Source organism: Triticum urartu, chromosome 1A (assembly GCF_056163025.1).
Source record: "Triticum urartu cultivar PI428250 chromosome 1A, HENAU_Tu73, whole genome shotgun sequence".
NCBI classification, from domain to species: Eukaryota; Viridiplantae; Streptophyta; class Magnoliopsida; order Poales; family Poaceae; genus Triticum; species Triticum urartu.
This window is the reverse complement of record NC_141873.1, coordinates 443,433,349-443,448,668: the sequence shown is the minus strand read 5'-3', so window position 1 is coordinate 443,448,668 and position 15,320 is coordinate 443,433,349. Positions and strand designations below refer to the sequence as shown.

Genomic DNA, 15,320 nt, shown 5'->3' with positions numbered 1-15,320 from the left:
CGGAGATCATCATTGATTGCTTTTAAGAACTCATGCTCTTGCTCAAGATTGAGCTTCTCAAAGCGTAATTTCTCATGAGCTCTTAAAAGTTCTCGATGATCTTCGAAGATGGTTTCATGAGCTAACTTAAGAGTGTTTAGTTCTTTAGTTAGGGCCTCAATCTTCTCCTTATCATTGTCATTCGTTTTATCTTGATTAGCATGTTTAATTGACATTTCATCATAGTATTCATCACTAAAGTTGTCAACAAGCAAATCATCACCTAACAAGTCATCTTCATCACTATTGAAATCAACATACTCGGGGTGTGTTACCTTAGGACCTTTGGCCATGAAGCATCTTCCAATTCCTTCATTTGGTGAGTTAAATATGTCGTAGGAGTTGGTTGACACAAGTGCTAGACCGGCAACACCTTCATCTTGAGTATCTTCGGAGCCGGAGTAATAACTTCTCTCGGAGTAGCTGTTGGAGTCGGAGCCGGATACCTATTCACCAACATGAGCTTGATGTCTTCGTCTTGTGTAGCTCCTTGATGATTTTTCCTTCCTTTCCGAATCCTTACTTCTCCGTGAGTATCTTCGTTCATAACGATCATCTCTACTCCTTCTCTCTCTTGGTGGTGATCCTTTGCTTCTTCTTTTTGGAGAATCTTCTCTTCTCTTGTAGGGAGCCGTACACTCATTGGAATAGTGTCCGGGTCTTCCACAATTGTAGCAGTTTCGCTCTCGACTAGAAGATCTTTTGTCATTGTAGGACCTTGACTTGGAGCTTCTATCTTTGCTTCTACTCTTGTAGAACTTGTTGAAGTTCTTCACCATTAAGCTCAATTCTTCATTGAAGTCTTGTTTCTCACTTGATGATGTAGGGGCTTCACATGAGGCTTTATAGGCACCACTTGATTTGTTGTGAAGTTCCTCTTTATCCTTAAGTGACATCTCATGAGCAACAATTCTTCCAATCACCTCCATTGGCTTGAGATCTTTGTAATTAGGCATCATTTGGATCAATGTGCACACGGTATCATATTTTCCGTCCAAGGCTCTTAGAATCTTCTTGATGATGAATCTATCGGTCATCTCTTCACTTCCTAAGCCGGCAATCTCATTTGTGATAAGAGCAAGCCTAGAGTACATTTCGGCGACACCTTCACCATCCTTCATCTTGAACTTGTCAAGTTGGCTTTGAAGCACATCCAACTTGGATTCCTTGACGGAGTCGGTACCTTCGTGCATATCAATCAAAGTGTCCCAAATTTCCTTTGCATTCTCAAGACGGCTGATTTTGTTGAATTCTTCGGGGCATAATCCGTTGAAGAGAATATCACAAGCTTGAGCGTTGTATTGCAACATCTTCAACTCATCCGCGGTAGCTTCACGGTTCGGTTCTCTCCCATCAAAGAAGTCACCTTGCAAACCAACACACACAATAGCCCAAACGGCGGGGTTATGTCCAAGAATATGCATTTTCATTTTATGCTTCCAACTAGCAAAATTAGTACCATCAAAGTAAGGACCTCTACGGTGATAATTTCCCTCGCTAGACGCCATACTCTCCTAGGTTGTGAAACCAAGGCTATGACCACCAAAAGCTATGGAGATCAAAGCAAATGGAGACCAAAGCTCTGATACCACTTGTAGGATCGAAAGTATGTCTAGAGGGGGGGGGTGATTAGACTACTTGACCAAATAAAAACTTAACCTTTTCCCAATTTTAGTTCTTGGCAGATTTTAGCTAATTTAGGACAAATCAAGCAATCATCACATGATTCAAGCAAGCATGCAAAGAGTATATTGGCAGCGGAAAGTAAAGCATGCAACTTGCAAGAATGTAAAGGGAAGGGTTTGGAGAATTCAAACGCTATTGGAGACACAGATGTTTTTCCCGTGGTTCGGATAGGTGGTGCTATCCTACATCCACGTTGATGGAGACTCCAGCCCACGAAGGGTAACGGTTGCGCGAGTTCACACAGGGCTCCACCCAAGGGTAACAGTTGCGCGAGTCCACACAGGGCTCCACCCACGAAGGGTCCACGAAGAAGCAACCACCCACAAAGGGTCCACGAAGAAGCAACCTTGTCTATCCCACCATGGCCATCGCCCACACAGGACTTGCCTCACTAGTGGTAGATCTTCACGAAGTAGGCGATCTCCTTGCCCTTACAAACTCCTTGGTTCAACTCCACAATCTTGTCGGAGGCTCCCAAGTGACACCTAGCCAATCTAGGAGACACCACTCTCCAAGAAGTAACAAATGGTGTGTAGGTAATGAACTCCTTGCTCTTGTTCTTCAAATGATAGTCTCCCCAACACTCAACTCTCTCTCATAGGATTTGGATTTGGTTGAAAGAAGATTTGAGTGGAAAGCAACTTGGGAAGGCTAGAGATCAAGATTCATATGGTAGGAATGGAATGTCTTGGTCTCAAGACATGAGTAGGTGGTTCTCTCTCAGAACATATGAGTTGGAATGGTGTGTGTGTTCTGATGGCTCTCTCCTCGAATGAGAAGAAGGTGGAGGGGTATATATATCCTCCACACAAAATCCAACCGTTACACAGTTTTCCAATCTCGGTGGGACCGAATCAATAAGCTCGGTCGGACCGAAAATGTAAACCTAGTGACCGTTAGTGATTTTCGGTGGGACTGACATGCAACTCGGTAGGACCGATATGGTTAGGGTTTGGGCATAACGTAATCTCGGTGAGACCGATTACACAAACTCGGTGAGACCGAATTTGGTAATTAGCTAACCAGAGAGTTGGTCAGGCAAACTCGGTGGGACCGATTTGCTCTTTCGGTGAGACCGAGTGGAACTCGGTGAGACCGAAAAGTTACAAAGGGGAAACACTGAGTTTACATTGCAATCTCGGTGGGACCGATTCGCTCTTTCGGTGAGACCGAAAAGTTACGAAAGGGAAACAGGGAGTTTGCAACCCCATCTCGGTGAGACCGAGATCCCTATCGATAGGACCGAATTGCTAGGGTTTGGCAGTGGCTAATGACAAGTGAAACTCGGTGGCGCCGGATAGGAAGAATCGGTAGGACCGAGTTTGGCTTAGGGTTTAGGTCATATGTGGATATGGGAAAGTAGTTGAGGGTTTTGGAGCATATCACTAAGCACATGAAGCAAGAGGCTCATTAAGCAACACCTCATCCCTCCTTGATAGTATTGGCTTTTCCTAAAGACTCAATGTGATCTTGGATCACTAAAATATAAAATGAAGAGTCTTGAGCTTTTGAGCTTGAGCCAATCCTTTGTCCTTAGCATTTTGAGGGTTCCACTTTCACATCCATGCCATGCCAATCATCGAGCTTTCCAGAAATAGTCATCTTGGAATAGCATTAGCTCAATGAGCTATATGTTGTTATGAATTACCAAAACCACCTAGGGATAGTTGCACTTTCACAATCCGTACTCACTCACATTGATATCTGTTGATGGGCCTAGTTGATGTGAGACTATCTTCTCCTTTTTGTCTTCTCCACAACCACCATTCTATTCCACCTATAGTGCTATGTCCATGTGTAACGCCCTCGATGCGGCTATATCTCCCACGTGTCGAAGCACGACTTAGAGGCATAACCGCATTGAAAGCAATGTCGCAAGTGAGGTAATCTTCACACAACCCATGTAATACATAAGGGAAAGAGATACATAGTTGGCTTACAATCGCCACTTCACACAATACGTGAATAAAGCATTACATCATCCGGATACAATCAAGGTCCGACTACGGAACCAAAATGAAAGAAGACTACCCCAAATGCTACACAGATCCCCGATCGTCCCAACTGGGCTCCACTACTGATCAACTCAAACGAAACAACACAATGAACGAGATCTTCATCGAGCTCCTCCTTGAGCTCGGTTGCGTCACCTGTACGGTATCATCGGCACCTGCAAACTGGTTTTGGAAGTATCTGTGAGTCACGGGGACTCAACAATCTCACATCCTCGCGGTCAAGACTATTTAAGCTTATGGGTAGGGAAAAGGTATGAGGTGGAGCTGCAGCAAGAGACTAGCATATTTGGTGGCTAACATACGCAAAAGAGAGCGAGAAGAGAAGGCAAAAGCACGATCGATGAACTATGATCAACAAGTGATCCTAGAACAACCTACGTCAAGCATTACTCCAACACCGTGTTCACTTCCCGGACTCCGCCGAGAAGAGACCATCACGGCGACACATGCGGTTGATGCATTTTAATTAAGTTAATTTTCAGGTTTTCTAAAACCGGACATTAACAAATTCCCATCTGCCCATAACAGCGGACACGGCTTTCGAAAGTTCAAAACCCTGCAGGGGTGTCCCAACTTAGCCCATCACAAGCTCTCACGGTCAACGAAGGATATTCCTTCTCCCAAGACAATCCGATCAGACTCGGCATCCCGGTTACAAGACATCCTCGACAATGGTAAAACAAGTCTAGCAAGACCGCCCGATGCGCCGACATCCCGATAGGAGCTGCACATATCTCGTTCTCAGGGCACACCGGATAAGCGATATGTACAACTAAAACCAACCCTCGAGTTTCCTCGAGGTGGCGCTGCAAGGGGATCTAGTTTGGGCCAACACTTAGACAAGCACTGGCCCCGGGGGGGGGTAAAATAAGATGACCCTCGGGATGCGCGACTCCCAAGGGAAAAAGGCTAGGTGGCGAATGGTAAAACCAAGGTTGGGCCTTGCTGGAGGAGTTTTATTCAAAGCGAACTGTCAAGGGGTTCCCATTATAACCCAACCGTGTAAGGAACGCAAAATCCGGGAACATAACACCGATATGACGGAAACTAGGGCGGCAAGAGTGGAACAAAACACCAGGCATAAGGCCGAGCCTTCCACCCTTTACCAAGTATATAGATGCATTAATATAAATAAGAGATATTGTGATATCCAAACAAAATATCCATGTTCCAACAAGGAACAAACTCCAATCTTCACCTGCAACTAACAACACTATAAGAGGGGCTGAGCAAAGCGGTAACATAGCCAAACAACGGTTTGCTAGGACAAGGTGGGTTAGAGGCTTGGCTTAACAAAATGGGAGGCATGATAAGCAAGTGGTAGGTATCGCAACATAGGCATAGCAAAAGAGTGAGCAACTAGCAAGCAAAGATAGAAGTGATTTCGAGGGTATGGTCATCTTGCCTGAAATCCCGCAAGGAAGAAGAACGAGTCCATGAAGAAGACAAATGGACGTAGTCGAACGAATCCTCACAAACGCAACGTTATCGGAACCAACCCGAAGAAGCAACACCGGAAAGGAGCAAACAACATAGTAAACAACCATCACCTAAACATGGCATGATGCACAAGCAATTATGATGCATGTCCGGTTTAATGAGGCATGGCATGGCAAAATGCACAAACAACCCTACAAATTAAGTGGAGCTCAATATGCAACTCTGTTGCATATTGACGAAACACCACGTGACTTATTTAGTTCGATCTCGTTTATGTACCCAACAATATTAAATGTTGATTAACATGGCAAGAGGTGAAGCTAAGTAAAACTGCCTAACTAGTCAAGTTTAAATGAGGCCGGAAGCAACGAACAACAATTTCGGAAAATCCTCATATGCATATATTAGGTTTGGTACTGTTCTGCCCTAAAAACAATTTTAGAGTTGTTAAACATGCAAAGAGATGCCACCATGATAAACTAGGCATTTTTATACCCCATTTACATATAAAGATTATTTAAATCCGAGCTACGGTTATTTAGTTATGAATTAAATCATTTTAACATGGCATAGGGGCAAATTTAATCAAAATGCATTTTAAACATTTTAAACATAGATGAAAAAGACATATTATGAAACTAGATGAAAAACTAAGCATATTTCATATAAAGTTTGTTTTAAACCGATGCACGGTTAATTAGTTATTAAATGCATGAACAACAAGGGGTAATCTGAAAATGTGCAGTTTTTCTGTAAATAGCAAAATTCGCTCATAGCAGGAAAAATATATATCGGGCCGAAACTGCACATGGGCCAACAATGCAAAAGGAGAGGGGGCGGCTCACCCATGGGCCTCGGCCCGGTTCAGAGAAGGAGGCAGGCACGCAGCTGGCCTAACAGATCTGGGCCACGGGGAGGCTTGCGGCCCAGGAGGCTGCCCACGCGGTGCTCGAACGAGTCAACGGGGACGAAAGGCCGAAGCAAAGCAGCGCACGACAGGGGCCAGTGGGCACGACGTAGAGCAGCGCCCGAGCTTCGGCGAGCGGGCAAGGCGGAGGGAGAAGGGCGGCGGCGAGGACCACTCCGGCGAGGCAGGGGTCGGGGCGCATCACGTTCTCTTGCTCGAATCAGAAATGGGGATGTGAGAACCCCCAGCACCCCCCTGGAACAACTAGGGTTTACTAAAAGAACTTTTCAATGAACCTGAAATGCCCTTCTAAAAAGCCCACCTTTTTTGTTTTGGGTTAAAACCCCTGACAAAAATGGTGCACATTTTTCTAGGACATCTAAGGTCATTGGATTAATCCTTATGGTATTTGCATTTGGGAATTTAAATGCTATAAAATATTTTAAGTTCTCAAATAATCATAAACTAAAATGTTTGCTGTTGGATATATTCTAAGCAGTAGCCATGATTAATTTTAGGGCCATTTGCATTTCTGTCCCTAACTCGAACCACCTAATCAGATATACCCCTAATTCCAAAGCCTGCTCAAAAATGCCCCTCCGCCGTGATGTGCCCTTATAGAAATGCCCCTCCGAGCCGTTTCCGTCCAGTCAAGGTTGTTTGACCGCTAACGTGCCGTTTCTTTGACATTTTTGCCCCTCCTGCCGTACATCTGGGCCCAACTAACCGGTTCACTCTCTCTCCCCTCTTTCTTCTTCCTCGCGACGACAGGGGCATTTTTGAGCACGTACTGGATCGGGCATTTCCGCGGTCGGAGAGAGAGAGGGGCAGGTCAAGCACGGCGTGGTGAGCGATGTCTACGGCGGGCACGGCGGGGATGTCTTCTACGAGCTCGTCGGTGGCCGCCAATGTAAGTTTCAGTGTCGATTTGGGGGAGAGATGGGCATATTGCGAAATTAGGGTTCATCAATTTGGGTTTTTTTGCTGCTGTTAGGTTGATGGTGTCGGCATAGTTCAGTTTCAATCGGAGTTTTACATCCCCGATCTGACATTCTGTGGCCTTGAGGTTCGCTCGATGCAGCGGTGCCCTGGCCACGGGCTTATTCCTGCTCGTCGTGTCGCCTGGGGAGGAGCAAGCTCCGGCAGAAGGTTTCTCGGCTGCCCTCTTGATGTAAGTGTTTGGCTTTTAAGCTTGATTCGATTCTGCTCTTTCCCCTCTTTCTAATTTGATCATTGATTTTGCAGCTTTCTGATGAATGTGAGTGGGTTGTATGGATTGACCCGCCACCGACCGAACGTGTTGCTCGTGCATTTGAGGAGCTTCATGCAGGATTGGAGAAGAGCTGGCTAAAATCTCATGATTTAGAGAGGAGGGTGATGTATCTAACCGAGAAGAACAAGAAACTGAAGCTGAAGATGAAAAAGAGGAACGAGCTTATGCAAGCATGGGAATTTATCATAGTTCTTGGTATTAGCATTGTGGCCACATTTGTTTCTGGGTGGTCTAATAATCCATACTAAATGGATTTCTCTTTGTAGTGTATGTTGTGATGGAGCTTGGTGTGGGTATGTATTATCACAGGACAATGCTATTTGGAAATGAATCAAGAATCTTGCTTTGATCGATGACTGAAAAAATAGCATAGATTGAAATATTTGAACAAATTATCTGTTGTGACAAAATAGGAGCTCACAAAAATATTTGAAAGTAGCATCTCACAAGATAGCAGCTCACATAATATTCCAAACTAGCAGGTCACAGAAGGACCATTGCACATTCAAGATAGTATCTCACAAGTTCACCATTACATAAGTTCATAATTTCAGCATCACAAAAGGAACAACAAAAACAGCAGTGCCCTACATGATTCCAGTCACAGGTCTTTCATCTTCTTGCTCCTGGTGTTGCAAGCAGGGTTAGTTAAGAGCCTTGAACTCCTCCTTGTGGTGACAGTTTTGCTCACTTCTTTGCTTAGCTGGTTGCTTCCAGTTACAGATCCTACTGTAGGATCTGGTGCAAACTTGAGCCTCTTCTTGGCTGGTGACATCCCTCTATCAGCTGCCCTTTTGTAGTTCTTCCTTGGGCTACAATTGAAATGAGAACATTAAATGCAGCAAAAAGGAAATGAGAACATCAAATAAAGCAAAAAAGGAAATGAGAACATCAAATAAAGCAAAAATTGAAATGAGAAAATCTATAGCAGTTGCACCTTACAGCAGATGACACTGTTGGTGCATCTGTAGCAATTGGAGCATCAGGTTCAACCTCTATAGCATTTTCAGCATCAGGTTCAACCTCTATAGCATTTTCAGCATCTGTTTCAACCTCAGTAGCATTGTCAGCATCTGTTTCAGCATCTAAATGATCATCTGTTGCATTTTCAGCCCCCCAGTGCTCTTCTTCCCCAAAAGCTGGGTCAATGGATTCCTTGCAGTGAGTGCCACGATGGCCAAGCCTTCCACACCTGCCACATTTCTTTCTCCTTCCTCCAAGTCCTTTTCCCTCGGATTTTGCCCTAATTCTTGTCTTCCTAGGTCTACCAGGGGCCCTGTTTTGCAATGGAGCAGACAATTTAAACCCAGGGTCCACCACATCCCACTGTTGTTTGCCCTCCATTGCAGGCAAATTTTTAGCATAAGTAGCATTGAATCTAGCAACAGAAAAGTACTCATGTACATACTGATCAATCTCACTTACTGGGCCTCTCATTGAAGTAATAAAATACAAAGCATGTATGCAAGGCTGTCCAGTTAACTGCCACTTTCTACAACTGCAAGTCCCAGTGGCCAAATTTACTGGATATCTCCACTCTCTCTTTTCCTTGTCAACTGCTGTGATCTCTGCCTCATATGTGCTTCTCTTCACTATCTCCATATCAAGGTCCTTAGATTTTGCATGAAGCATTTTCATGACTTTGGGGATTATGATGTGGCCAATGAATGTAGCAGCTGCAATCTGCTGTCTGAGATCAAACTTCTCCATTATAAACTGTCTTATTTTGTCTAGCAAGTCCACAATGTGTACACCCTTCCATTTTTTAATCTTTGAATTAAAGGACTCAGCTAGATTGTTATTAACATAATCTACTTTACATACTTCATTGAACAGTGACCTTGCCCATAGCTTGGTATGATGCTCCTCTAAGTACTCCTTCACACCAGCCTTACTGTGCAACTGCCTAAGATGGTAGTTGTGTTTCTTTATGCTGTATGTCAATGAACAGGGCCATAAATTTTCATCAAAGAATTTTCCTCTAAACTTTTTTGTGAAATTTGCAGCCAAATGCCTCATGCATTCTCTATGCTCCACACCTGGGAACACATCTTCCACTGCAGTCTCCAGGCCTTTGCATGCATCAGTGTGGATAACAAGACCTGGTGGGTGTCCTATAAGCTCTCTTAAGTTCTGAAAAAACCAAGTCCAACTGTCTATGTTTTCACCCTCTAGAACTCCATATGCAACTGGGAAGATCCAACTGCAAGAATCCACAGCACATGCACTAACTAGTTGCCCTCTAAATCTGCCATTTAATGCAGTGGCATCTACTGCAAGATAAGGCCTACATCCATTCAAAAAACCTTGCCAACATGCTTTGAAAGAAACAAATACTCTTCTAAAGCACTCTTTTTGTCTACTCTTCCCATTTAGTTTGTACTGCACAGTGTGTTTATCAATGGTAACTACACTACCAGGAGATGCTTTCTCCACTTCTGCCTTGAAGGTATACAGTAACTGGAAAGAGTCAACCCACTTACCATAGATATTGTCAAGTGCCATTTGCTTCCCATAGAATACTCTCATATATGGAACTGCCAGGCCATACTTCTTCTTCAAATTTTTCTGCAATTCTGTTGGTCCCACTTCTGAATCCTCTAAAACCCAGGTCTTCACAGCATCAGCAACCCATCTACTCTTAGCTGACTTTAATCTTTTTCTCCTGTTCACACTGGGACATGTATGAGCAGTTTTGTTCACCTTAACCGGCATTCATGAAAGTTCAGTCACATGTTAGAACCTATGTACTGCAACAAGAAAACAAAATACAGTATCAATGCTGCTAACTATAAGCACAATGCAATGTTAGTTGCTATATATTAGATACCTGAAACAGTGTGCTATGTCTCATTCAGGAGGCATGCATCCTCCATTGACACCTCTTATAAGCACAATGCACTGTCAACCTAGTACTGTCACTCTTGTCTATCACAAATTCACTTTCAGTCTTTATTGAGAAGGTTGCAAGAGCATTTCTACAGTCTAAAGCACTGGAAAATATTGTTCCCTGTGCCAAAGAAGGATCATCTCTATTGTATTGCACATCTGGTCTTTCCTCATCAGATGTTTCAGAGTATCCCATGTCCCTGTCCTCCTCCTTCTCATCTTCACCTGCCTCAGCAAACATGCCTTCAGGGGGTGGAACATAATCTTCCCCCTCATCATCTTTCTCCTTGCCCTTCTTCCTTGTTACAAACTGTGGAAACAACTTTTCATCCTCATCATCACTTGGCCAATCATCTGGTAGTCCCTCTTCAGTATAGGGGTCAACTGAATCTCTACTCTGAGAGGGACATGCATTCTTAGGAACTTCTACAGTAGGTGTTCCTGGTGCCTGCATGGAACTGCTGCTGCCTCTACTATGAGCATTTTTTTCCTGCCCCTTGATTGGCTGGTCCTACCTTTATCTCTAGACCTAGACTGAGATCTTGTTCCTCTGCTCTCTGGCTCTCCTCTCTTCGTTTGTATGACACTGATTTCTAGTTTAGCAGGGAAATAATCGTGTATTGCAAACATGATACCAAGCTCATCATCACACTGGACAGGGACCCAAGCTGTTTTGTCAATGTCCCAGTACCTGAATTCCACTGCATCATATAGACCCCATGGATATTGAGCACATATGGCAGATCTAAACTGATTAAAAGTCCATTGATTGTCAGCAACAAAAGGAAAAGAGAATCCTGTATTGGTTGCTTTTGTGCCAGCTCTAGCTAAAAGTGTGGTTTCCATTCTACATTCCATCCCAACTGCTCTATCGGGGTCGATCCTACGATGACCATGGAAAACAGAGACAGATCCCAATGCCATGAGCACTATGAACTAGGTCAACAAATCCCAAATCGAACTACAAATGGCATGAGACTCCGCCAGATTAGAAGAGAAAACTTACCCCGCTGAAGCATGCTTCTGTGGCTGCGGTGTGCTCCCTCGTTCGCCGCCGCCGCCGCTGCCGCCACAACTGCTATCCCCATCCATCCGCCGCCGCTGCCGTAGTAGAGTGTCGCGCAGAGTCAAATCTGAAGCTCCACCATGGCTGCCATCAGGAGATCGAGCCTTGCGAGTTGGATCGAGCGAGCTAGGGTTAGGGTTACGGCGGGAGGCGATTTGGGGGAGAAAGAGAGAGCGTGCGGCTCAGGCGAGAGAATGAGAGGGAGAGAGAGTGAACTGGTGACCTGGGCCCAGGTGTAAGGACGGAGGGGCAAAAATGTCAAAGAAACGGCCGCTTACCAGTCAAACAGCCTTGACTGGACTGAAACGGCATGGAAGGGCAATTCTATAAGGGAACATGACGGCGGAGGGGTATTTTTGAGCAGGCTTGCGAATTAGGGGCAAATGTGAGTAGTGGGTTCGAGTTAGGGATACAGATGTAAAAGACCCTTAATTTTATGATTTATGGAAATGCCCTGACATTTTTAATAAAGCCCTGAAGCTACAGAAATAATAGAATAAATAAGAAAAACAGAAAAGGAGAGAGAGAAGTAACTTACCTGGTGCAGCCCACCGAGCTCACCGGCTCGGCCCAGTCCACTGGCACTTGCCACTCGTCCTCCTCCTCTTGCCAGGAGGACGAGGAGCGCGTGGCCGGTGCCCGCGACCACACGCCGGCCACCTCCTGCTTCCGCCGACGCCCTGGAGGCGTCTACGAGTGCCACGCCGACCCCCACGTCTCCCTCTCTTTCTTCCCACTCTCCCCGTGGCCTCTCCCCCTCTCTGGCTCTCTCCCCATCTCCCTGCCGAGCGCAGCCGTCGCCGCTGACAAGCTCCACCGCAGCCACCGCCGTCCATTCGTTGCCCCGTCATGCCAGGAAGCTCCGCCATCATCGACTACATCAAGTAGGCCGAGCCCCGAGCGCTCGCTCGCCCCGGAGATGTTGCACCGAGCTCGTCCCCAACTCCAGCCACCGGAGATCCCCTTCGCCGTCCCCGCCGCATCAGCTCATCCCTGACCTCTCCGACTGCCTCGACGCGACCCCCGTGAGCTCAGCCACCTCCCCACCCTCTCCGTTCTATCTCTCGAGCCCCATAGCGACCGCACGTAGCTCACCCGCACACACCGCCGCGGAGCTCGTCGCCGATGAGGCTCCGGCCACCCAATGGCCACGCCACCCTGTCCACTAGTCCTACCGCACCTCCAGGAGCTCAACGCACCAATCCACGCGCCTCCCCGTGCCCCCTAGTGACTAGCTCGACCTCACCCGAGCTCCGGTCGCCGCCAAACTCGTCGCCGGCGACGTTTCCGGCCACCCCAGCTCCACCCACTGCCACAACTCAACGCGGCTTCCTCCCCGCATCACGTAGATAGTCTCCGCCGTCCTTTTGGTCGCCGGAGTGCAAATCCCGCGCTGCTCCGCCGCGTCTGGCCTCGCCGGCGGCTAGACGCCGACGAGTTGACCCTGTTTGACCCTGTGTGGGCCCAGGTTGACCCCTCCTGAGTGTATGACAGGTGGGGCCGGTCTGCTAATTAGTTTAGGATTAGTTTTAGCTAATTTTAATTAGTTTAGTCACTGACATGTGGGCCTAGGCCCCACTGATAGCTAATTAGTGTTAATTTAATTCTGTTAATTAGCTGAGTCACTGACAGACAGGGCCCACCAGTCAGGTTTGACCTGGCCGACCCAGTTGACCCGCTGACGTCACACCTATGTCATGCTGACGCATTAATTCAATTACTGGATTTATTCTTTAATAGGAAATTCCAGAAAATAGCCAAAACTTCTAAAAATCATAGAAAATCAACCATAACTCCAAATGCAAAGATTTATATATGAAAAATCATCAGAAAAATTCAATCTATCCATCTGTAATGGTTTCATGCATGAAAAAACAAGTTAACCTTGCTGTTTAAGCAGAACAAGATAATACACTAATAAGGCTATGTTTAATGAGCTAACATTTGAATCTTTGATTCAAATGAGTTCATCCCCTTCTGTTTTAGCTTGCATTAGGCCAAGACACTTTCATCTTGCCATGTCATAGCATGCATCATATTGTTGCATATTGTCATGTGTTGATTATGTCCGGTGTGCTTTTCGTGGTAGGTTCTGCCTCCGAGGATAACCCCGAGTATCCGTCTGAAGGGCAGTACCCTACTACCACTACAACAGGCAAGCAACCCATTGATCATTCTGATACAATCCCATGTTCTCCCTTCTGCTCTTGTTTACTACATTAAGACAGCGTGATTCAAACTGCTGTGTGCTACGGTAGTTGAACCCTTATCCTCTACATGACCTGTCATTGCCACAGTAACTAGATGAAACCCACTAGCATGTGTAGGAGTTGATTGAGCTATGTATGTGATTCCTACCTTGCTATGCCTTCTATGCTTAGAGTTGTGTCAGGTCTGGTTCATCTGGGTGATGGGCTAGAGTGAAATGATTATGTCGGTAATGTGAGGGGTGTGTTGAACATGTTTTGGTAAAGGTATCGATGAGAGGCGATGTAGGAGTACATGGTGGGTTGTTTCATTGAGGCCGTCCATAAGAACTGAGATCTTTATGTGTGATTTAAGATGCAGTTACTACCATACATTGGGCTCGAAACCAATGGACCCTCTCGGCTTCTTAATCACCCTAGTACTCTGTCCAGGAGTTGCAAATAGTTTCTGGTGTTTGTAGGTTATGTGTTGGCGGCCGTGCGTAGCGCTGACCCTAGGGGTGGGCTATGTTGCGGTAGATACACCGTGGCACGGTGTACCGAGTCACCCGTTTGGTGTCTCGGGAACCCTGTTCACATCGTTCGGGGCCGTATGTGGAAACCTCGGCCGGACCCCCTGCGGATGGAACCTGGATAGGCGATGCACCTGGACTAGAGACTTGAGTGTTTGGGTAGGCCGTGGCCGACACCCTCGTTGGGCTTCCGCTTGAAGGTTGCCGAGTACATGTCGTGTAAATGGCGGTAAGTGGTGAAAGCGTGCATGAAGAAGTACACCCCTGCAGGGTATAAACTATTCGAATAGCCGCGTCTGCGGTAAAGGACTACTTGGTTGCCTATACAGTTCATAGACAAGTTAATGGATACTACTAAAAGACTCAAGATAAGTGTGAGTACCGAGGATGGCCCTCTCGTAGGATAACGAGGGAGGATCCCCGGTGGAGTATTGTGTTGGTGAGTAGTTGACTCGTGTGCGAAAACTATTTTACTAGTGGAGTTCCGTAGGATAGCTTAGCCAAGAGTCAAAGCTGGCTTGCTGCAATAACCCCACCACCTTCTTGAGAATGAGCATGTATAGTACGATCTGATATAAGACTTGCTGAGTACCTTTGTACTCATGTTTGCTTAATTACTGTTTTCAGACAACAACACCAACCCCTCCGATGGGTTCTACGTAGACCTTGATGTCGACAAGTGACTAGCCACCCAGGTGGTGATCTTGGCCATGGAGGGGCCTATGTAGATAGACAGGCTTCGAGAAGCCTTCTTTCTTTCTAGTGTCTGTACTTATACTAGTTGCTTCCGCTTGTGCTTGTATGGTTGTATGACTTGAGTGTCGGGTCATGTGACCCCTACCTGTATGAACTTGTTATGTATGGCTCTATGGAGCCTTTAAATAAAGTACTTGAGTTGTAGAGTTTTGTTGTGATGCCATGTTGTATGTACTCATATCGGGCATATTGTGTGTATGATTGAAATGCTTGGTATGAGTGGGATCCGACAATCTAGTTGTTTGTCCTTGGCAGCCTTTCTTATGGGGAAATGTAGTCTAGTGTTCCTCGAGCCATAGTAGTCCGCTACAGCCCGGTTCACCGGAGTCCTGCTAGCCCAGCACTACTGCTCAGGACACTTGACTGGCCGGCATGTGTTTCACTTTGTTCCTATGTCTGTCCCTTCGGGGAAATGTCACGCGGTGACATCCGGAGTCCTGCCTAGCCTGCTACAGCCCGGGTTCCCCGGAGTCTTGTTAGCCCAGTGCTACAGCCCGGATTCACTCGCTGATGACCGACATGCTCGATGT

The 15,320-nt window shown here is 46.1% G+C and overlaps 1 protein-coding gene across 1 annotated transcript; it reads left to right on the top strand.

Moving 5' to 3' along the window:
* Positions 1-6,940: 6,940 nt before the first annotated feature.
* LOC147991619 (uncharacterized) lies at positions 6,941-7,608 on the top strand. The gene is made up of 3 exons (XM_087538742.1): positions 6,941-6,997; positions 7,082-7,258; positions 7,333-7,608. The coding sequence occupies exons 1-3, from the start codon at positions 6,941-6,943 to the stop codon at positions 7,606-7,608; spliced, it is 510 nt and encodes a 169-aa protein (XP_087394868.1).
* The last annotated feature ends 7,712 nt before the right edge of the window (positions 7,609-15,320 follow it).

Coding starts and splice junctions, on each gene's coding strand:
- LOC147991619 (XM_087538742.1), top strand. CDS start 6,941: ATGTCTACGGCGGGCACGGCGGGGATGTCTTCTACGAGCTCGTCGGTG. Junction 6,998..7,081: donor GCTCGTCGGTGGCCGCCAAT/GTAAGTTTCAGT, acceptor TGCTGCTGTTAG/GTTGATGGTGTCGGCATAGT. Junction 7,259..7,332: donor TTCTCGGCTGCCCTCTTGAT/GTAAGTGTTTGG, acceptor TTGATTTTGCAG/CTTTCTGATGAATGTGAGTG.